Genomic DNA, 24,160 nt, shown 5'->3' with positions numbered 1-24,160 from the left:
CTCTGCAGAGGCCGATCCCAGGAGCTAAATCCCACTAATCCAAGGGCAGAGCTTTAAGATGCCATCCCTACAGCAGAGCTTTAAGATGCCATCCCTACAGCGTCTGGGTTAGACTGGAGTTCAGTCTGTACTGAGACAGTTCAGTGTGAGGCAGACTTGGACCTCAGCAAGACCCTCAAGGAGCTAAGGGCTTGGGAGGTTATAGCCCAAGATGTGAAACCCTCAAGAGAGAAATGGACCTCACCAAAGGGGACACAGGAAGCTTTTGAAAAGGCACAGAGGATCCCAGAGCGCCCACCCAGCTGGAATGACCTGTGCACACAGCAATTTGAAGGAGGTGAGCACCAAAGCAGGGGAAGCTGACCGTGCATTACCTATCCTCATGGTGGTACCCACATTCAAGGACAGCCACTGACTCTGGAGAGAGGCTGCTCTGCTGTGGGTGGCTCCTGGAGGTCTCCCTCCATCAGGCAGAGGAGCTGTGGGTCCATTTGCAGCACAAGCTGCACTGCGGTGCTCCGTGCTCCGTGTCCCAGTGCCTGAGCATCCAGGATAAAAATACTTTTCCAGGAATGAACAGGTAAGCCAGAATAAGGGGCCTGCTATTTTTAAAGCACAAACTTGCTGGGATCAGCAAAGTTTTCTAAGCCATGGGGTGACACTGCAGATGGAGGAGAGCCTGCTATGGCTTTGGTATTCCTGTGCTTGGCTGTGAAGGGGAAAATTGTTATTAAAAAAATAAACAAACCCAACAACCCTATAGCTCCTAGTATTTAACCAAGAATATTTGAAGCATACTTACATACACAAAGGTTTTGACCTGACAGTTATTTAGCAGTTCTTTATCTAAATTCAAATCATAATCCTCCTCTCCCTTCATTTTCTGATTATCTGTTTATCCACCTTTCAATTTGCCAGATTTAAGAGACTCTGAGTTGCCCTTGAAAAATTTTTCCAGAAAGTTTTAAAATTGTATGCGCAGACATACATATCCCTAAGTACATGAATATGTGTGCCTATATATGTGTGTGTGAGTTTTTGTCTTTGTATGGGCTCTGATTCATACTCACAACCCACTGAGGATTTTTGAGGGAAGCTGATGGCCTAGCTGACTCCACCTTCTAATTTTCTTATATGGCTGTTTGTCTGCGTGACTTTGAAACTGTCTTTCCTAGGAGCCAGAAGCACAGTGTACCCATAGGTTGTACTTGGTGCTGCAAACAAAGCAGGCTCATTCCTCACTGCCTGGTTTCAGAGTATATTGCAAAGCATATTAAAATGTTCCTGTAAGTGTGCATTTAAGGGTGATGGCATGTCTGACACTGGCTGGACAGTTTACTGCGTGGTGAGGTGGCTGGTGGGGTGCAAGTGCACATGTCTGTGTGTGGGTTTGGCTCCCCAAAGACTTTTGCCTTGAGAGCTGTTGTGAAGCTTGGGCTGACCCAGCTGTACTGACATGCACGGAACAAATACATGTGGTGAAAGACAAACGTAATCTGCTTTCCTTCCAGCATCTGGTAACGCTCTGCCTGGCTTCCTGAAGAGCTTGGTGCAGATCTACCCACCTGTGAAACAATGTCATTTCTCCTGGGGGGTCCTCACAGCTCCTCCTGGCTGCTGTCAAGGCACAACAGAGTGCATCACTTCAACACTGGAAATTCATTCAAGACGTTTTTCCAGGATCTCTGGTGGCTGCTCTTTGGAATAATCCTACTTTGTTCCCCAGCACAGTGCTCTGTCTTTAAAATTGGACTGCTTGGACCCTGGAACTGTGACCCCTTCTTTTCCAAAGCCTTTCCCCATGTGGCTGCCAGGTTGGCTGTGGGACGAATAAGCAGAGACCCTTCACTAGATCTCGGCCACCGGCTGGATTATGTGATCCTGCAAGAAGAATGTGACACACCAAGAGCTCTGGTTAGATTTGTGGGCTTTGAAAAGCTTTCCTCAGCTTTTATAGGCCCTCTAAACCCTGGCTTCTGTGAGGTGGCTGCACATTTAGGGAAAAACTGGAATAAAGCTATCTTCTCATGGATGTGCATCAATTATAAGCTGGATTCCCCCATCCACCATAATGCATTTGCAAGGACTCTGCCCTCTCCAACCCAAATTTTGCTTACAATAATGAAATATTTTAGGTGGGCTCATGTTGGCATCATTGCATCCAGTGATGATATTTGGATGTACACAGCCAAGGAGGCAGCAACTGCGCTCAGGGACCATGGGCTACCTGTAGGCATTGTTACATCTGTGCAGAAGGGAGAAAAAGGCATTGAAGACACCTGGAACAAGATTAAAGAAGTTAATAACATTAAAAGTAAGTGCTTTGAGTCTCATTCCTTTTTTTATTTTTTTTTTTCCCCAGGGTAGGGACTGCATTGTTACCCAATGGATACTTTAGAGAATGAATACTTAAAGTGATTTAAGTCAAGCAGAATTTTATCTCTGATCCTAATGCAGACAGGGCTTCACATGAAAGAATGCTGGGCATTTTGTATGTGATGAATATAGACCAAAATCATCTACTACAACCTGAAAGATTGGGTCCAGCTTGTCTGAAAAAAAAAATATTTTGTAGATGGTTTTCGGTGCTTGGCTTGTGTAAAGAGGAGTTTATAGGAAGGTTTTATATTAAAGGTGATTTGTATTGTGGAATATCAAAAATCAATATCAATATCAAAAATCTTGCTTTGATGCTGTGTCCTGTATTTCAGATCTCCCCACCAGACATTGGCCCCATGACATTTTGCAAGAAAAGGCACAGACTTTGGGACAGTCAAGCATGGACCAGATGTTTAAACACAACCCAGCTGTGTCAACCTAAAATCTGTATATTTGGGGGCAGGGTGAGCATTTGCAGGTTGGGCACTGCTTACAGCTGTGTTGTGTCTGTCAGCTCAGGGCACACAGAGGGAAAGCTCAAGTTTTGGTCAATGACCACAACTGCCCATCATCTTCACCTCTGCCTCACTTCTGTCAAAACTTCTCTCCATTCCCTCTTTACAGCTCCAAAAATGGTTAACACCCATGATCTCCTTTATTAGGTGTTTCAGACCTCTAGAGGTTGAACAAAACAGGCGTGACTCTCAGCTTTCTCAGCACGTAACATCAGAATCTGACCTGACAGAGTAGTTCAGGCAGCTCTTTTACTGGGGGGGCAAGAGCTGGTTCATGTTGAAAACCTCAGGCAGATTACTAACACTCTCCACTGTCCTTGTGTTCCAGTTATACTCCTGTGCATGCATTCTGTTCTCATCGGGGGGCAGGAACAGGCCGCCTTACTCACAAAAGCTCTGGAAATGGGACTAGCAGATGGAAGATACATCTTTGTTCCCTATGACACTTTGCTGTACAGTCTCCCTTACCAAAACAACTCATTCAGTGTCTTTGATAATGACAGCAAGCTCCAGGAGGCCTATGATGCTGTGCTGACCATCACGCTGGAGTCTGGAGAAAGGACTTTCTATGATGCATTCAGGGAAGCTAAAGAAAGTGGTGAAATAATCAGGGATTTGGAAGCCACACAGGTAAATATTCTTTCTCTTGGGCTTTTCTGGGACCTGTCAATAGGAAATATAGCAATAGTTACAGAGAAAGTACAGGGAAGAGTCAATCCAGCCTGCACACTCTTATTTTGAGAAAAATACAGAGAAATTTGAATGTGGTCTACACTCATCTGGAAAGGTCACTTTTCCCAGATGTCTGGCAATATAACTCACTTGGTTAAACTGTAGGACCATAATAGGAATTTAAGAGAAGGGGGCTGTGCCTGAGGCTCTCAGATTTGGTTTGCTATGTGCTAGCTGCAATGGACTTGAATTGAAAAGGTATTTCTTGAGGTGGATGAAGTCCATGGAGTGTGTAGGGAATCAAAATAAGATGCCCATATGACTGAGAATTTGAGGGGATGAGACAGACTAGAGAGAACAGATGCTTCTAGAGAGAAATATTTAAAACCATTGCTGATGCATTCTTCTTAGCACTATAGTCAAAGTTACACTTTGGCAGCATGGTTATCTAAAAGTCCCTGGTAGCTTATTAAAACCAAATCAGTTTTTACCTTGAGAACATTTACAAGAATTAGAGAATCTTATACTGGTGAAGAGATACAGGAGTCAGCTGAGCTATTCTTCAAATCTCCCTATGACATTTCAAAAAATTACAAGTACTTTTAAGGCGTAATTTATCAGATCTGCACTATCTACTTTAGAAGATGAATCATGTCTTGAAAGCATTAATTTCTTTCCCTTCACTTTAATGAGAGCCCAGGTTAACTGTACTGAGTGTCAGGTTCTTCATTTCAGATATCTTCATCTGATCAATTAATCTCACAAACGTCAGGTTCTGTGGCTCCCAAGAGCACGCCTCATTTTTCTCACAGGTGTATGGCTATAACCTCTCTTCCCCTACCAGCTGTGAATGACCATGTGATTGCAAAGTCACCATTTGTGTTAGAGCTTCCTAAATCAAGTCTGGCATGGAAGGGAGCAATGCAAACAGAAAAGGCTCTGTAACCCCACAGAACAAGTTTGCTGTGGCTCTGCTGTGGAATTTTTGCATCTTTGGGATAGATTATATTCTGACAGAGAAGACCAATCCTTTGGGCATGACACTTTTCCTGTCTTGGTATGGAGCCTCTGACTTTGATCTTCTGTTTGTAGAAGATATTTTAGTGAAATGTTTTGAGGCAGGATAAATTTGTGATACATTTCAACTGAACATCAGGCTCAGAATCTTGGCTTTTCCCTTCATAATGCAATTTTGTGTGGTTTTAAAAGTATTTTGAAATTGCATTTTGTGAATCCACCATAAGAAAAGACATATTCAAAGCCATGCATATATTGGGTCTAAGATTCTTCAAACCCTTTACTCTGTGAGCCTTAATGTTCTGGTGTCTCAGCATTTAAATTCACAACTTAGCCAGGGAGAAAATATTTTTGCTGCCGATCTCGAACTGAAGATTAGGAGCAGTTTATCCTAAATTTGTCCTGTATTTTTAGGTTTCTCCACTCTTTGGAACAATCTATGATGCCATTTACTTCATGGCAATGGCTATGGACAGTGCACGGAGGAAAGGAGTCAGAGCCTCAGGAGCCACCATAGCTGAGCACACAAAAAACTTCAGCTTCCCTGGATTTAGTCACCGGGTGGAGACAGACAGCTGTGGGAAGGGGCTGGACAACTATGTGATACTGGACACAGATGGTCATGGGAATCAGCTTTCCCCAACCCACCTGCTGGACATGTCTTCAGGCTCTGTGCTGCCCCTAGGCCAGGCCATTCACTTTCCCAATGAAGTTCCACCCAAACCAGACCCCAGCTGTTGGTTTGATCCAGATGTTCTCTGCACTGAAGGTAAGAAAGAAAAAAACAACCAAAAATTGAGTGAAATGGCATTGAGTTCATGCTTCTAATTTCTTTCATCTTTTCTCTCACTCCAAGTGGTTACCCCTTTAAATTAGAACTCCCCAACCAGAAAACTCTAAATTAAAGGATCTAATATAAAAATGCCCGGTCATCACGCTGTTTGTAATGGGAATCCTGTGCAGAGGAAACGCCATTGATCCACAATATTCTCTTATTGCTTTTTAGATCATAGAATAATAGAATCACTGTGGTTGGAAAAAACCTCTAGGATCATTGAATCCTTAACCTACCACTGCCAAGCCCACCACTAAATATCACATCTACACAATTTTTTCCACAATTCCAGAGCCATTAATCCCAGTACTCTCCTGGGCCAATAAGGTTGTTATCACTGTTGTGTGCTGAAAGTGTTTTCTGGGTCTAACACTCAACTCCTGCCAGCAACTATTATATAACAGAGGCTGCACCCAGCACTGTGTCCCTGTCCTTCCGAAGGACAGGACACTAAGAGGATTTGCCTTGAAGACAGCCTAAGAGAACTGTACAAGAGCAGATGCTCTCAGCATCCTGCCTGTTAACCCCTGCTTCTTTTTTCTGGTAGCAATGAGGAGTGAAGGACCATCAGAGCTCATCTCATTGAGAAACAATGATAATCATTACTCAATATAATTTGAGTTATTATAGATAACAGAGGTAGTAATCAAAGGCCTGGGGGCAGAGATATCTGTGCTCCTTCCTAGGTTTGCCAGACTGGGCACTGGGTGTGCCTATTGTCTTTAAATTGAGGCATCTATGGTGTGGTTTTAAAGTTCAGAGGGAAGTCAAAATCTCAGGGTAGGGTACTCAACCTCCTCTTGACATATTTACTTAAAATACTAAGCATTTACACCTATTGCTCCAGGATATGTCTTAAACAGATGAAATTAACTACATCTAAGGAATATTTCATTCAGTAGCTAAGAAAACCATTCTCCTTGGCTTAGCCATAGCTGAGCTGACACATAAATCAGTGTCACTCTATGAAAACTGGAGATGTACTGATCTTGTAGCAACTGGCAAGCAATAGAAGAGATAAGTATAATACTATCACAGATCTAATTTTACACTGCCCCTAGGAACAATGCAGCAATTTAATGTCTCATTGCAGTCTATGGAAAAATCCTTCTGATTTTTAGAGAGCTCAGATTTTATGTTCATACCTTTACAAAGGCATAAAGCTCTAGGCATCTGTCAATTAAACAGTAATTTATTATGATTGCTAGAATTTCAGAGACTGAACTTTATGGCTAGAATTAAATACAAGGCTCACTCTAGCTTTTGTATAAAGTTAGGCTTGGAGGGGTGTTGGATGTGAAGTTGTCAGGCTGCTCTGCTTCCTAACTCCAGCTGGAGCAGGGCTGAGCTGGGGTTCCCAGGCCACAGACACACAGACACACAGACACACAGACACAGACACACAGACACAGACACACACACACACACACACTGCAGACACAGCCAGTCACTGGCAGAGTAACACATACGGGAGATTTATGTCTTTACAGGCACTGCTGGGACATGGACATCAGAAATGGCCTGGTGCTGCTCTTATGCACCTCATAATTAGGCTCCAAGCTTGGTAGCAGATCTCACAGCCTCAACTCCTTCAGACTCACAAATGCATACTCTGGTAGATGGTCCAAACCTAAATTCCCCCACAGCCATCCCTCAATCCCTTCAGGCTCTGCAGGAGCTGACTGCAGACTTGCAGTCTCCCACAGGTTGCAGCCTCCAGGACTTACCTTCCCTGTGAGTTAGGTTGATGTCAAGTCTGTAAATGTCATACACAGTCAGAGAGCACAGTTACCCAGGAAAAAAATGTAGATGGGGTTAAGAAGGTGGGAATGACTGCGCTGATCAAGCGCCTGGAAAAAATGCCCAACATGGTTACGTGTGACCAGCATCCCCACCCTCTCACATACTTGAGCATTCCTGACCCATTCTGTCTCTCTCTTTACCCATGTTTGCCCTTTCCCCTAAAGATCCTGGGAGAAGTTTCATGTACTCCCACAGTTCCCTTAAAGCATTCCCTAATGACTTTAACTCAATCCCATAAGTTCCCTCAAGCATGCTGTAAGTTTGCTCTTTTCCATAAGCTCATAATTAGCTGACTTTCACTTCTGGTTAGTTGTGAAGTATGGTATGGCTTGGGAGGGACCTTTCAAGGCCATCCATCTATTCCAATCCCACACTAGACCACGTTGCTTAAAGTCCCATGGAGCCTGATTTTGAACACTGCCAGGGATGGGGCAGCCACAGCTTTCATGGGCAACCTCTTCCTGTGTTTGTGTGAGGACAGTCAGGGCCTGGGGCTCTAGACTGAAGCAGTGAAATTTCAGCTAAATTTCTCTGATTTTTCCTGAAACAAATACCAATTTTCAAAAATGCCTTCAGCTTTCACTGGAATGCTCTAGGTCTCAGTGCTTGCAGATAGGTGCGAGTGTAACACAGAGCTGTGAACCTCCCGTCAACCCAAATTTCTCCATGTTTGTTTGTGTTTATAATCTATGGATGTAAGCAGAATAAATAGAAAAATTAGAAAACTGAAGAGACAGACACAGCAAACAGTTCCCACTGGAATTTAGCTTATGCAGTCATATCAGCTTCCCTTATCTCCCTAGTAAACACACTCATCACCAAGTATCTGGCTCCAGTACTTTCTGCTGATGGATGTGTTGAGGAGAACATCAACCTTCTGCTGCTCCTCCTCTTCTTCTCTTTTCAGCATTAGAAATCTGCAGCAGAGAATGAAAATGCCCAGATGGGCCAGTGACTCACCCTGGCTGTTGGTTTGGTACCACAAGATAAAGATTTTTCAGCGTTCCAATTCCTCGAGAGAAAAGGGTCAAATGTTAAAAAGTTATGAACTTTGCAGAAACTTCCTCTAAAACTTAAGACTTCCCCATGAGTCTATTTATTTACTTGAAGAAAAACTGCCCTAAGTCTGGTTTAGAAAAAAAAAAGTGTATGGAAATAAACAATTAGCATAGCTGAAGTCTTATGTATGCCAAGTTAGTATTTGTGTATTCATAAACAAACATTGCATTAAAATTGTCTTCCAGCATTCTTTTGGTTGAATATTTGACTTTTTAATCCAATGGCCTGATATTGATGTTTCTAATATTATTGCCTAAATCAAAATGATTTTCTAATTCACTGATTCTTTTCCCACTTTTGCACAGGGATTGAACCTGCTGTCATTTTCTTGGGAGTAATGCTCCTATTTGTCCTGGTGTTGTGTGCTGTGGGCCTGGCTTCTCTCATCAGGTGAGAACTGCAACATGTATTTGAGTTAGTGCCACTTTTAACTTCTCTGTTAGGCTTGTGCTTTAGCCAGCAGTTTAGATTATGCACACACAGAAGGTCTGATTTTGCTCTTGGCTCTTCAGCCACATATCTCTTCACATTTTTGGTGTGTTGGCCCTGGCAGCATGCCAGGCATTCACCAAAGGCATTCTATCTCTCCCTTCTTCATCTGGACTGGGGAGAGAAAATATAGCAAAAGGCTCATGGATCAAGATGGGGTCAGGAGGGGATCATTCACCAATTACCACAACAGCCAAAATGGACTTGATGTGGGGAAATTAAATTTATTACCAATCAAATCAGAGTAAGATAATGAGAAATAAAATAAAAGCTTAAAAACACCTTATTCCCATCTCCCTCTTCTTCCCAGGCTTAACTTACTCCCAAATTCTCTACTTCTCCCCACCAGTGGCACAGGGGCCAGGGAACGGGGACTGCAGTCAGTTCATCCCACATTGCCCCTGCTGCTCCTTCCTCCTGAGAGGAAGGGCTCCTCACACCCTTGCCCTGCTCCAGCAGTCTGTTTCTGGACGTTTCTGAAGCATTTGGAAGGTGGTTATCACTTTGGAAGTGCAAAGGATGGTGTATAAACCAAAGACAGGAATCTGTTATGGGACCATGAGGGTTGAAACCAAGTATTTTTCTTACTCCAGATCATTCTTGCCTGAATTTCTGTCTTTAATATAATCATGTTTCCAATTAAACATGTGAGGCTGACCCTCTGTGTTTTCTTCATGCACTAAAAAGAAAGAAAACACCTCTGGAGAGAATTTGAAGCCATTATTTAGGAAACATCTTTATTATCAAGTTGATTCACTCCCTGTTTTGACCTGGGGTTCTGCTCCCTGGTCATTCCCATTATATATGTATTGCTCTAGGCATGAGATCTTTAGAGTCAGTAGTGTTCTGGGGAAGGAATAATTTCCCATAATTTCATGTCACATCTGAGTCCCAACTCTATATCCAAGGTAGATATGTGCCAGAATGGATTGGTTGGTCCAGGACCTATGGATTGCTCTTGGCAAGGTCACTCTAGCCCCTGGAGTAGTTTGTCTCTAATTATTGATGTCCACATGACCGAACTTAGAGTGAAAATAGACTGAAATTAGAGGGCATATTTACTGAGCAGCAATGACTTCAGCAGAGCAGAGTTCCTAGATTGTTCCCTCCAGATTTGCCTCTCAACTCCAAGACATGTTTGGTCTCCATTCCTGAATCATCCCTTCAAACCCAGAAATAAGGCACGGAACACCCCAAACAGCTCCGTCACTTTCACAGCTGCTTCTGATAGATCTGCAGACACTGATGAGGTTGCCTCCACCCACCCACTCTTTGAAACCCTGCTCTGTTTGCAGGCCACCAGCCTCTACAATTAAGTAAATAAATGACAATGTTTCTGCCTACTCTATTCGTAAGCTCTTCCACAAGCACCAGGCTGTGCTTGGGAAGGTTTGGTCATGAGAAAAGATGTATGGCCATCTGCAAGGGACGAAAAATCCAGCATGACTCAGACAATGATTTATATTAGGAAGGGGCATGTCTGGAACTAAATTTAAACCACAGCATGGTCTGATTTGAAATGTGGAAGCTCTGGTCTAAGCTCTATCAAGGATCTGGTGCATGACCTTAAATGAGTCACTCCACTCTCTCTGCTTAGCTTTTGGCAGAGGGATGCTTTCCTCCCTACTTAGGGAGAGGATGTGATTTATCAAGCAAGGTTTTTCAGATGGACTTGTGAAAGGTACATAAGTGATGATTTTTTTCATGAAGATAAGTTGGGTGGCTTGGGACAGTGTGTTTAGAGAAATGTCGTCCCAAGTAAAGCCTGTGGTAACGTGGCCAAGGCTTCCTCTCAGCTTCAAAAAGCTGCCCGTGCTCTTCTAAAATGTCCAGAATGATACATCGAGAGGAAAAGTGAATTGTGGTGATTTGAGGTTATTTTATGTGGTGGTATCCTACAGTAACATCAGCAGAAATAATCCCTATTGTCCACCTCATCAGGGAAGCAGGAGAGTGCAGATCAGTCGTCTGCTGTAGTGTTAACAAAATTCCTTAAGCAAAAAAAGTGACAGTGAGGGCAATGGGGGAGCTTTCCCTTCCCTTTTCTGCTCCAGGTTGAGGCGTTTTTGACTGTCTAATAGATACTGCTGCTTTGTGCTCAGTGTAAGACCCTGATGTCCATTGAAGCAACGGGATCAAAATGATGAGGTGTGATGTCACGTGTGCCATACTGCTCATCCCCTGCAGCTTTTCCCTCTGTATAAACCTGTGACCATTACAAGGGCACATCTTGCTCTGTGCTTCAAAATGCACCATGCTACAATATAGACATTCAGACAGAATGCTTAGACAGTTACTTGTGTCCAGGCAGCTCTTATAAATTAACTACACTTCAGCTTCAGTCCCTAAGAAAGGCTGGTGTGCCTAAATGTGGTTTCCTCATGACCAGACCAGCTGGACTAATAAAACTTGTTTTTGTCTCCTAATGGAGAATGATTTGGGATATGACAAATAAAAGAGAGCAAAACAAAACATGGCTTACGTACACATCCAATTAATATTTGTAAGCAGATTAAATCCAGTTGTCTATTTGTGATGAGACCCTTTGATATGATAACTTTTGTTGCTATCCATGTTGAAACGGGTAATTCATGACTCCACTTCTTTCACCAACGCCCATCCCCACTCCCACACCATTTTAGACCTTAAAGATCATGTAATTCCAACCATTCTGCCATGGGCAAGGACACCTTCAACTACACCAGGCTGCTCAGAGCCCCAGCCAACCTGGCTTTGAACACTTCCATGGGTGGGGCTGGCACAGCTTATCTGGGTAACATCTGCCACTGCCTCCGCACCATCACAGAAAAGAATTGCTTCCTAATATCTGATCTAAACCTGCACTCTTTCAGCTGGAAACCATTCCCCCTTGTCCTGTCACTCCATGTCCCTGCCAAAAGTCCCTCTCCAGCTCTCTTGTAGCCCCTCTCCTTAGGCACTGGAAGGTGCTCTAAGGAATCCCCGAAGCCTTCTCTTCTGCAGGCTGAACAGTCCCAGCTGTCTCAGCTGCCTCCATAACAGAGGTGCTCCAGACCCTTGATCATCTTCATTGCCTTCTCTGGACCTGCTCCAACAGGTCCATGACCTTTGTAAGTCAGGAGCCCCAGAGCTGGATGCAGCACTGCAGGCAGGGTCCAATGGGGCAGGGAAGCCAGGTGTGGGGAATTCAGAAGAGGTGCAAACTGGCTACCTACCCGTAGCAATTTGACTCTGGCTGGGTGCCAGGTGCCCACTCAGTTTCTCTATTACTCCCTTTCCCACTGGGACAGGGGAGAGAATAAGATGTAGAATGACCAGTAGGGTGAGATAAGGCAGTTTCATTACAGCAAAAAGAAAGAAACAAGCGGAGATCTGTGCATGCAAGAGCTGAAGAGGAAACAGATCAGTCTCCACTTCCCATAAGCAGCAATGTTCGGACACTTCCTGGGAAGCAGGGCTTCAGCACATGTAATGGTTCCTCCAGAAGGCAAACATTGAAAACTCATGAATGCCCCCCTTCCTCCTCTCTCCCTTATCTTATGTATCTGAGCTGATGTCATGTGGCATGGAATACCCCTTTGGCTAATTTGGGTCAGCTGCCCCGGTTGTGTCCCCTCCCAGGATCTTGCTCTCTCCCATCCCCTTTGCTGAGGAGGAAGAATGTCAGAAGGACACTGATGCTTGGCAGTAGCCAAAACACTGGTCTGTTATCAGCACCCATTCAGCTACCAGTGCAAAGCACAGCCCTGTAAGGGCTGGGAATGCTGCCTCGGTCAGACCCAATGCACTACCTAAACTTGATTACTGTGGCTCTCCAACTCTTGCAGGCAGAGTATCTTGAACAACCAGCTTTTCAGGGGTCCGAACAAGATCATACTGACCTTGGATGACCTCGTCTTCATCAACCCAGAGATACATAGAAAGGTGAGTCTTTCTACTCATGAAAGGAATCTGGTGGAACACTCTAGAACAGATTTGCTGTGTGGTATTTTCATACTCAAGAAGCTCTGGAGGCATCATTTCACTTCTTAATGTCATTTTCCCCTGCAAATTAGAAAATTTCCCATATACTGAGCGCTTTTGAGTTTCAGATAAGATGTCAGAGCTTTTATGATGATGTAAAATCATAACCTTGATTGTGTTTCTTCTAACTGCCAGGGCTTATTCCTTGTTCTTGAGGTTAGATGGTACACCACAAGGCATGCCCAAAAAGATAAACCATCTTACCTTCTAAAATAAAGTGTCTGCATTCAAATATACTGGGAACCATTCCTGGTCCATTCATAGGAATGGTTCATACCCAGAGCGGGTGATCTGCTAGGGGACATTCCCATGATTTCCCTACCCAGAAATCCATGCTGGAAGGTGGAGCTGGAGTGGAACTTTACACCAGGAGGTGGTAGCTGCCTAGCACCTGCTTTCCTTGCCTTCCAGAGGCTGACCTTGGACAGTCTGACTGATGCAAACAGCATAGCAGCCAAGAACAGAAGCCTGATATCCGTAACCCGCTCCGCCTCCTTGAAAAGCACAGTGGCCACCCATGAAACCTCCAATGTGGCTTTGTATGAGGTAGGTGGGGACCTCAAGCAGCCTTCTCCCACTGCTTCTGTTCACTGGACTGCTCCAGGGGGAAAAGCGTTTGGCTGCCGTACTGTAGGTCCCGGGATGGAGATAGTTTGAGCAAACCCTAAGTATGAAAATAAGTTACTCCCAAGCATGGACTTGGCAGTGTTTAAGGCAACTCTGTCCCAACCCTCACCCTGACACCTGGAGTCATGTGGGATGGGAATATTCAAAATACACATGTAACATTGCAGTCTGGTCCTGTTAGAGAAGTCAGCACCTAAGGTGGTGGCACCATAAAGAACCTTTCTTACAAGACACTCTTTATTTGGTGACATCTCTAATAAGGAACTTTATTACAAGACAGGATCCAAATACACAAATGGACGCTCAATTCCCCTTTGTGGCAATAGGATTGGATGGAGCTTAAGCAGAGGCAATGGCCAAGAAAACTCATGCCATCCATCAGGTTTTTCCTGAAAATGCAGCTTTTTGAAAAAATGGCATGGTAACTGTTCCTAAAGAGGAGCAAAATAAATTTGATCAATCATTAATGCCAGAGAAAAGCTCTGGTCTGAGGTATTTTCCTTTTAAATCAATTTATTGCTGTTTATCAGATACTAAGAAACCTTCCAGGCATGAAGTTGTGATCCAGGTGAAGGTTCTGCCTCACCCCTTTTTTAAGGGTTTGCTGTGGATATTCTTATTTGGGTTCAGTATATAAATAATCTGTTGCCAAGGTCATTAAAAATCCCCAGCCACTTTCAAAGTCAAGGACCTGAAATTCAGACCTGGACCCCAATATTTTCTGTTGCTCAGAGATTTGCTCTGTCAGTCACCCACCTGTATTGGGATTAGGGGACTGGAGCTCTCTTAAGAGGAAAGGTTGAGGGAGTTGAGCCTCTTCAGCCTCAAGAAGAGACAACTGAGAGAGCACCTCCCTGATGTCTACAAATATCTGAAGGGAGGGCATAAAGAGGACAGAGCCAGGCTCTTCTCAGGGGACAAGAGGCAAGAGAAAGAAACTGGTGCACAGAAAGCTCCACCTGAACATGAAGAAGAACCTAGCTGTGCAGGTGACCAAGCACTGAAACAGATTGTCCAGGGAGGATGTGGAGTCTCCCTCACTGGAGATATTCAGGAACTGCCTGGACACAGTCCTGTTCCACGTGCTCTAGGATAACCTTTCTTAAGCAGGGAGGTTGGACTAGATGGTCCATCACTGCTTTCTTCCAACCTTAACCATTTTCTGATTCTGTGATTGTGTACAGGGAGACCAGGTGTGGCTGAAGAAATTTGAGACAGGAGCAGTTCACAATCTGAGGCAAAGCTCCACCAGCATCTTAAGGAAGGTAGGAATATGGGATAATGACATGTGGAGGGAAGGTTTCTCAGGGGGTGGTTTTGGCTTCAGGGTGTGTTTGTTGCCCTTGCCTCATGTCTATCCATTCAATCATGCATTGTGGTTGTCAGTGAGTCTTGTCTGGTGAAATGTGGCAGAGTGGACCATGCACAGCTGCATCTGACAAATTTACCAAGATCCATATGTCAGTCAGCAGCTTGTAAAACCCCACCCTGGACCTACCACTTCCAAACTGGTGCAGTGTTAAATGTACAATGAGTCCTTCAAGCGACCTTGCCTGCAAAGGCAGAGTGGTTTGGGGAACTCATCCCTCCACAGTGTGAGGCACTGGTAGATGTTTTCATGTATTATGCTGACAGTGTGACACAGTTGTGCATTTCTAGGGAGTTTGCTTTGTGTTTCCACCTAAGATGCCTCTCAGATGCCTAATTTTGGTCTTCAATTTTATTGTTACAAATGACAAGAAAGCATACTTGTTTTCCAAATTCAAGGGCATTAGTTGTTGACAGCTATTGCTAACATAGCAGTGGCATTTTTATGCATGTAAAAGCAACAAATTTACCAGGGCATGCCTCCAAAGACACCACTGATGGATGACTTTGGACTGTCTAGGTATGGTATTGTTTCCAGTTCAGAGCAAGATCCACATGCTGAACTTAATCTACCCCAGCAAAGCCATTCTGGCCTAGTGAAAGATTCAATTCAGTTTGTCTAAACAAAACACAAACTTCTGTTTAGTTTGCTTTTGTTATCTTGCTTTCTTTGTATAATAGATAGACTAAGGAAAACAAAACTTGAAAAGAGTGTTGAGTAGCCAAGAATAGGCACCAGAGAGGTTGTTTGCATCCCCATCTCTCTGTGGAAGGCTGTTTGGGAGTACAAGTGTGAAAAGGGCATCTAGTGATACCAAGGAGCTACCAAGCAGATGTCTGGCTGACCTGGTCTCACTGTGATTCGCTGTCTTGTTTCAGATGAAAGACCTGCGTCATGAAAATGTGAATCTGTTCCTGGGCTTTTTCTCAGACTGTGGCATCTTTGCCATAGTGACAGAGTACTGCTCACGAGGCAGCCTGGAGGACTTGCTGAGAAATGAGGATATGAAACTGGACTGGATGTTCAAGTCCTCTCTTGTGATGGATCTAATTAAAGTAAACCCATTGCTCCTGCTGAGGCATGATCTGAAGGGGACTTTTATGAGGACTAAGCTATTTTATTCAGAATGTTGGTTTTTTAATATTAACACAGGGAAAACAAATCTGGATATAATTGTATTTTGTTTCCATCTGAGAGAAGCACCATTTGGGGTAATAGAACTACAGCAACACAGCAGGACAAGAGACTAAAACTATGTATCAGGCTGCAACTGATCAACCACAACAACAGAATTTTGTGACAAATTTATTCATTGCAAAGGCCCTTTCTTGGCATAAGTCAGAAATGCATCCACCGTAGATGGCTGCAAATATGGCCCCTTTAGCAGCGTCCACGCTTCCAATCATGTCCCGTGTTTTCATGTCTTAATGGTGAACTGCTAATCTGGGACAGGTGAATTCCAGAGAAGACCACCAGAACCATTCTTGTAGTCTGTGATCTGCCTTCTGAACCTCCTTGGCAGAGACAGGCAGGGAGACCCAGCTCTTCATGACTTCCTTTGACCTAACTATTTCGTAACACTTGTGTCCACTTTCTTATCCTTGCCTAAAAGCAGAACTTCTGGGTGCAGTGAGATGTAGGGCTACAGAGGGAGGCATCTGGCTCTTCCTGAAGTTGTCAGACCTTTACTGCTTTAGGGTCCAGACAAACCTATGTCATGTGCCTAATCCATTTCTAAACTTCTCTCATAGTTTGTTGTTTTGATCGTTTCTGCATTTGACCTAGAGTCAATGCTGCATTTGATGCCATCTGAGGTGACAAAGTGGCTTGGTGTCTCTGAGTGCTGATGGATAAGATAATTCTTAAGGATCAGCCTGGATTTTTTTCTGTGTTTCATAGGGAATCAGATATTTGCATCACCGAGATTTTGCCCATGGACGTCTCAAGTCTCGTAACTGTGTTGTGGATGGCCGGTTTGTCCTGAAGATCACTGACTATGGTTATAATGAGATCTTAGAGGCACAGAAATGCCCCTATATTCAGCCATCCCCAGAAGGTAGGTGTGATGAGGAAATTTTTTTTTAAATATTTGTCCATTGATTTAACATATGTTTGTCCAAGTACAATTTCAGGCCAGTGGCCACACAAGGCCACTTGTGTGCTCAGTCTCATGCTCAATCTCCCTACATCTAGTTTCCTCCATACCATGCATTGTTATAAGAAAGGGTAAGCCAAGGTTTTTTTCAGAGTGCCTGAAAGTGATGCAAATAGCAGAGAGATGTGGTAAAGAAAATATATTTTACTGTAAGCAGTGACAGAACTTCAGCTTGCTGCAGCTGGAGAAGGACTGAATTGTCCCTGAAATCTTATCAGTACTGCAGCCAGTAGAATAGCTTCACATCCTTAGACCCAATCCTATATTTAGGGTTTATGTTATCCCAAATGAAAAGACACTTTTTCTTGTTAAAATAAGTCATCTAAAACACAAAATTATGTAGGTCTCTTTGAAATAGGTCCTCTACATGCCAGTCACCAGAGGCTGCCACATGAGAGTCCCACCACTTAAGAACAACCCTTATGGGACCAGGTTTGGAGACTTGGACAGGATTTCTTTCACATGGCCATTGCTTTCGGGTTCCTCTGGTATCCCAATTTATTCTTGAAACCTGTTTTCCAACAGCATTTCATGGTGTGATCCCTCTGTCATGGGATTTGATGCTTACAGCTTTTCAGGGTCTCAGATAGGGCAGTTGTTAGACAGAGGACTTTCTTCTCCTTCCTTACAGAAGATAAACACATTTGCAGTGGCAGAAATTTTCCGTATCCCCATTACTCAGAATGCACAGTTACCAGGGTAACAAAATCTCAGTTTGAAGATTCATTTCTTCATGAAGGTGGATATATTTCACAACTGCGTCTTTTGTCACTTGAACTATTGGATTATAAAGACTGTGCATCAGATTGTCACAAACTGCTTTAACAAAAACTGTTTTCATCTAAAAGAACTACAGAAAATATGTTGTTAATTGTTGCTTTGTAAAAGAGCAACAACTGTAACAAGGATTTCAATATTTGATGCCAATATTTTGTCTCAGGAACATTTTCATTCAAAAAAATGGTGTTAAAGCTTCTGGCAGTGGTGAGATGACTTCTTATGTTGAAGTTCAAGGCTGGTGTTATATGATAGAAATTGCTGGTGTGGCATTTTTTAAAAAAAACCATAGAGTAAAACTTGGAAAATTCTTTTTTTTTTTTTTTTTTTTTTTGGCAGCACAGAAGTTTAGTATTTCTAACATACCACTAGAAGTAAAAGATTTGATTCAGTAAATAATGTAATATTTTCCAACCTTTCATCAAATGACTGACATAAGGTATTGATTTAGGCACTTACTTTGCAATAGTCTGAGTTAAAGTGTAAGAAATGTGACGCTCTGAAATCTTTTTAGAATTGCTCTGGACAGCTCCCGAGTTACTGCGGGACCCAGACATGTGCAGAAAAGGCACAATCAAAGGGGACATTTACAGCTTTGCAATCATCCTGCAAGAAGTTGTTGCTCGGGGTCCACCTTACTGCACATCAGAACTCTCAGCTGAAGGTAGGCAATGACTGCAGTATACTTTTAAGGCTTTGTGCAGAGCACTTTATAAAAGGCCTGGCCAAGTCCCTTTACTAATAAGGCAATAGTGTATTAGTCTCATGACCTTCTTCAGTGGCAGAAGTGTGTTTTCAACACAACATTCATAATACACAACAAAATGTGTAGTTCTCATCACAGCCTTGGTACATGTCTCATCACTGCTTTCACTGGGATCGGGGTTCTGGGTGCTCTCCAGGATGCTTCAGGCCCCTGCAGCACCTCCATTTCCCTGGGCAAACTCGGACTTTTCATCATAGTATGGGGTGTAATCTGAGGGCAGAACTTCCCATAGCTTAGAAACTCCTTTTCTTCCCACTCATTGGCCCTTTTTTGTGCATCATGGAGGCTGAAGTTTTTGGAGCTGGACCCCTTGCCAACATCCTAATTCGTCCATCTGCCCATCTATTTGTCCTTGATTCTTTCCTTTCTAAAGAGACTCTCTCTTCAACAGAGGTTGAAGTGATGTATCATTTTGCTTATGTGTATCAGGAACAACAAACAGGTGAACTCTTTGGGAGCTGCTCATGGTGCAACCATGTTGTGCATCCGTGGGAAGAACAAACACACTGCAGTGTCAGGTCACAAGCACTTAAACAGGGAGGGAGTGACAACAATCTAAAATTAGCTGATTTCAGTGACAGCCCATTCTCAACACATTTTAAGCTGGACAACCATCAAGTGGGGCATGACAATTTAGTATGTGCCAGTTCAGGTGGAAAAATGGGGCCCTGACTTTTCTATGCCTGAAGCTGCTGTCACAATGCAATGACAATGATGTTAATGATGTATCCCACTCTGTAAATCAGAGCTGGACCTGTGATGTAGACTATGATGCAATTAGCAGGTTTCTCCCTCCTCATCCCTCCTGCAGAACCTCTAGCAAATGTTGAACACAGTTCAGTCCTGTTTTCTAAGCTGATAAAATGATGAATTTCCATGCATTGTGTCTCAGTCCTAAGGAGCTTTCACTTGTGAACATTTAAACAATCTGGGGAAGGCATTTCCTCTCAGCTGCCCCTGGAAATATTAGAGCCAGATGTTTTGATTAGTTCATTTGGCAGAGTCTGGGGGGATGAGCCAAAGATCTTTAAAGAAGGCTGTAAATGCTGAAAATCTTTGAGTACTCGCAGCAACAGCAGGATTCCTGCCAGATAAGGAGGCTGTCACTCCGTTTGCCTCTCTGCCCTGAGCAAAATAAGATTTCAAATACCATAACTTTCGTGGGTGTTAAAAGACTGACTTCTCAAGGTTTGAAAACCCAAGCCCAGTTCTTTACAAGCCTCATTTCTAGGAAGGGAGATCTAGACAGGGAGTCATTTCCCAGACACTGTTTTGAACTCAACCTCTCCCCCTTAACATACTTTCCACTGTTGCCACTCCCAGCAACCTCCTACGTCCTGGTTCCCAGTTAATGATGAAGCATCAGAGGCTGGTATCCTTCCTGTCTGGGCTCAGCCATAAACCTCTTCTGTCTTAGAACACAGCAGGTCCTAGTGGAGAGAGTCAGAGGCAATTTCATTAAATACAAGCCTGCAGGCTCACACATCCATCTGTCACACATCCTTCCCCCATCCAGCCACTTTATTACTCATAACCTAGTTCTCCAGGGACATGAATCTTCTTTAAATCCTTCAAGAGACTCCTGACAGAGAAAACAGAAAATTCCAGCTTCATTTGGCACAGACACTGGGTGCTGAGGACTAAGAGTGACAGCTGAAGAAGCAAGACAGGGACACAAAGAAAGGTCCACGTCCTTTGCCGCCATCAAGGCCCTCCATCTTACAATGTGCTTCCCATCCTTCTCTTTGCCACAGAAATTATAAAGAAAGTGAAGAAGCCCCCTCCCCTGTGTCGCCCAAACATAGCTCCTGAGGTAGCCCCCCTGGCATGCATCCAGGTAATGAAGCAATGCTGGGCTGAAGCCCCTGAACGACGTCCAACCTTTGAGGAGGTGTTTCATAAGGTCAGTAAATAAAGAAGCTGGTGTAATCCCGTTGTTTGTTCTTGGCAGGGAAGTGTTTTATTGTTTGGGTTTGTTTTTTTGTTTTTTTTTTTTTTGCTTTAACTCAGTTATTAAAGAATGAAGAAGTTGCAGAGCCCTAGACTTGTCCTGACTTAGGGGTGATGACGCAGCCTGGACATGGGCTTGATATCTTCACATTAGCAGTGTACCTGCAGAGAGGGTGTCAAGGAGATGAAAGATTTGTAAATTATTCACTTTCAGACCAATTTTATTTTAATCTTCTTAAGTATTTAAATGGTGACTATAAGGAAAATTCACCAAAGACTGTTAAAGGCAAAGACCCAACATTTGGCATAGGAGGTCTCTGAATTCCAGACTGGTGAAAGCTTGGAGAATATACCAGGCAAATATGACTGTCCCTGAGGCCTGTTTAAACAGCTTTCCCAGATATCTGTAACTGGCCAGTCTCATGGACAGGTACTGGCAAAATAACTCCCTTTCTGATCAAGCAATTTAGTTCCTGTGTTCTTATAAGGTGATAGAATAATAGACTCGTTAAGGTTGGAAAAGACTTTTAAGACCATCAATCATCAACCCCGTACCACCACCATGTGTGCTGTTAAACCATGTCCTCAAGTGCCATATCCACATGTTTCTAACAGGGGTGATAACTCCATCCTGAGCAGTCTGTTCCAAACAGCTTTTACAAACCCCTTCTGTGAAAAAAAAATATCAATATCCAATATGAACCTTCCCTGACACAACTTCAGGGCATTTCCACAAAACAGGTAAACAAATATGCTTAATTTTTGTCTTTTGGTTCTATGAAGCTGTGAAAAATTTTGAACCTGCTGACTCCGCTGTTGGGTCTAAGGTAGCCTCTACAGTCACAAATTGTCCAAAATGTCCAAAAGTTCCAGCAGCTCAACTTCAGGTCAGGAGGAGAAAGCACAACTCAGTGAAGAACTGGGAATGGAGGTGGCAGTACAGATGCATGTCAGTGTGCAAAGGTGGATTTAAGTGATGTAAAAAGGTTGTAAGTGTTGCTAACACCCCGAACTTTGTGCCTCTGAATGCAAAGTTTTGCAAGTTACCCTAAAGATTGTTCATGGGATAAATGGGGTTGCGAACCGGCAGCCTGACAAGACTCTGTAACAATGTACATGTTGACAACTACTGTAAGGTTGTGTTTCACCTAACTCTCACTGATTGATGCAAATTCACCCTCTAACTCACCTTTTCCTTTATCTTCGAACTTTTGCCATTGAAAAATCCAGTCTTTAGCATGACACCTCCAAAGAAATGTTTGCTTTTTTTTCCTTTCCAAACTCAGAGTGCTACAGTGGTGTAAAGAGACAGACAAATAACTCTGCAGTTTGATTTTCCAGTTCAAAACCATCAACAAAGGGAAAAAGACCAATATCATTGACTCAATGCTCAGGATGCTTGAGCAGTACTCCAGCAACCTGGAGGATTTAATCAGCGAGCGGACCGAAGAGCTGGAGGTTGAAAAACAGAAGACAGAAAAACTGCTGTCACAAATGCTTCCACCGTGAGTACTGGTACTTTAAGTGGTAAAAAATCCCCAGGAAACCAAACCAAAACCACCCCAAAACAAGCCCATATCTAGTCTGGACAACACCCTTCCCCAGAAATGAGCAACATTGTAGACCTGACCATCAATTTTGACAAGCACCTTCAAGTCAAACTAAGAAACTCTAATCAACGCTGTGTTCAGATCTTCCATATAGTGGAAGATCTGAACACAGAAAACCAGGTGTCTGAGCTCTTGAGCATGCACTAGAAAAAGGTTTGCTCCCTGCCACCTTATTTTTGTTGGTGTTTCAGTTCAGTGGCAGAAGCCCTCAAGACTGGTGGCACTGTGGAACCGGAGTACTTTGACCAGGTGACCATCTACTTCAATGACATTGTGGGTTTCACATCCATTTCAGCCCTCAGTGAACCCATTGAAGTGGTTGACCTTCTGAATGACCTTTACTCTCTGTTTGATGCTGTTCTTGGAAACCATGATGTTTACAAGGTGAGAAGTAATTTTATTCTGTGTTTCCTTTCCATCTTTTGCAATTTCTATTTTTATTTCTTAATGTGATGGTATTTGCTAGGTGGAGACAATTGGTGATGCCTACATGGTTGCCTCAGGGCTCCCAAAACGGAATGGAAACAAGCATGCAGCTGAAATAGCCAACATGTCCTTGGACATCCTCAGCTCTGTGGGAACATTCAAAATGAGGCACATGCCAGACATTCCCCTCAGGATACGAATTGGGCTGCACACAGGTAGGAAACTGAACATCAGAGAGCTCCTTCTCCACTGCATTTCCAACTTGGAATGCTTTCTTCATGCCTGCCCTCCAAAAAACACCCTTACAAGACACTTTAAAATCTTCCACATCAACAAGGCAGTTAAAATGGAAAAACAAAACCCAGAGAGGGTTTGTGGAGGAAAGTGGCTTAGTATCATTTTAAGGGGAGATTTTGTATTCTGTCTCAGCCATGAGGCAGAATGGCATGTTAGTCACAAGGGTTTCATCATGTGGATAGCTCTTTAATGTGCCATAGGACCTTCAGAGGTGGGACATCAGTGATGTCTTTGTCTGTTCTGAAATGAAAAAGCACAGAAGCCCTGGCATATAAAGTGAAAGCATAAAAAGACTGGAGATATTTATTACAGGTAGGATATACTGGAAGAAAAATGTGATACATCTCTTAAGAAAAAGTTATATTATAAAGAAAACTTTATTTCTGATGTAGAAGTCATCATGTATTCAACCAACAGAAAGGTTGCTTGCTTAAAATGAAAGGAGGAAATTCCTTTGATATATATATATATCAATACACTCTATATATATATATATATATATATATCTCAATACACATAATACACCTTTGAGATATATCTATCAATACTATCATATATATATATATATATATATATATATATATATATATATACACGCAAAATGTAATTAAACTTCAAAGTAAAACAAAAAATTCCAAAACAGTAGAACTACTGTTATATAGGCAAAAGTATTTTAAATGTAGGAAAATACATCTGCTATTATCATGAAACAGCATTTGTATAATATATATGAACCTTTATAATTTTATACATTTTTTTAGACAACCATTAATGGATTTTTTCCCAGCTGTTTGTCACCACATTTCCTGATTCTTCCTCTAAAGTACCGGGTGTTGCTCACTGTGGGAAGCCAGACAATGACTAAGAATGCCCAGGAGTCTGACCCAATAATATATGGGGTTTTATCCTTCTGCTTATCTGATAATATCCACGCTTTTGGAGCTCTAGCATGCAAGCATTTTGCAGATGTCAGTATCCCAGTTCCTTATGTACATGTTGGGAAACAAAAGCAGAATAAAGGAAGTATCTCAATCAGAATATCCCAAGAACAGAGCTATGACTTTAGCAGAGTTAAAATCAATATTATGAATCCTAGACCTTATAAGATCCTCTTTTGGAGTTATCTCTAAACCACATCTCCCTACTGTTTTCTTTGAAGTTTGTGATTCTTAGCTGACCCTTCACAGAAGTGTAAAGCATTAAGAAATGATTGCAGGAGCACTGTGTGTTTTATACTCTGTCAGAAATTAGATGAGACTATGGCTTCAGATTGTCTTGCCCGGAGCAGGAGTCTCTGGAGCACCAGCAACATATTTTCAACATGAAAAGAGAGGAATTTGCTGTGCAACATCTGCTGCTGCCTGTTGGCAGCAGTTCTGCAATGTATCTCCCATGCAGTTGGCGAAAAATAC

At 42.9% G+C, this 24,160-nt stretch overlaps 1 protein-coding gene across 1 annotated transcript in view; it reads left to right on the top strand.

Annotated features, from left to right (window-relative positions):
• The first annotated feature begins 1,575 nt into the window (after nucleotides 1–1,575).
• Nucleotides 1,576–24,160, top strand: part of LOC132323318 (retinal guanylyl cyclase 2-like) — a 40,832-nt gene continuing 18,247 nt past the window's right edge. The window contains exons 1-14 of the mRNA XM_059838369.1: nucleotides 1,576–2,314; nucleotides 3,223–3,524; nucleotides 4,998–5,352; nucleotides 8,586–8,670; nucleotides 12,576–12,672; nucleotides 13,183–13,317; nucleotides 14,583–14,663; nucleotides 15,646–15,822; nucleotides 16,667–16,823; nucleotides 18,214–18,363; nucleotides 20,220–20,368; nucleotides 21,757–21,920; nucleotides 22,217–22,409; nucleotides 22,492–22,666. Of these exons, the coding sequence (XP_059694352.1) occupies nucleotides 1,576–2,314; nucleotides 3,223–3,524; nucleotides 4,998–5,352; nucleotides 8,586–8,670; nucleotides 12,576–12,672; nucleotides 13,183–13,317; nucleotides 14,583–14,663; nucleotides 15,646–15,822; nucleotides 16,667–16,823; nucleotides 18,214–18,363; nucleotides 20,220–20,368; nucleotides 21,757–21,920; nucleotides 22,217–22,409; nucleotides 22,492–22,666 (2,959 nt within the window). The remainder of the gene's footprint in view (nucleotides 2,315–3,222; nucleotides 3,525–4,997; nucleotides 5,353–8,585; nucleotides 8,671–12,575; nucleotides 12,673–13,182; nucleotides 13,318–14,582; nucleotides 14,664–15,645; nucleotides 15,823–16,666; nucleotides 16,824–18,213; nucleotides 18,364–20,219; nucleotides 20,369–21,756; nucleotides 21,921–22,216; nucleotides 22,410–22,491; nucleotides 22,667–24,160) is intronic.

The sequence above is a fragment of the Haemorhous mexicanus genome, chromosome 2 (assembly GCF_027477595.1).
Source record: "Haemorhous mexicanus isolate bHaeMex1 chromosome 2, bHaeMex1.pri, whole genome shotgun sequence".
Lineage (NCBI taxonomy): Eukaryota > Metazoa > Chordata > Aves > Passeriformes > Fringillidae > Haemorhous > Haemorhous mexicanus.
Note: the sequence above shows the minus strand (reverse complement) of the source record. Positions and strands in the feature narration are given on the sequence as shown.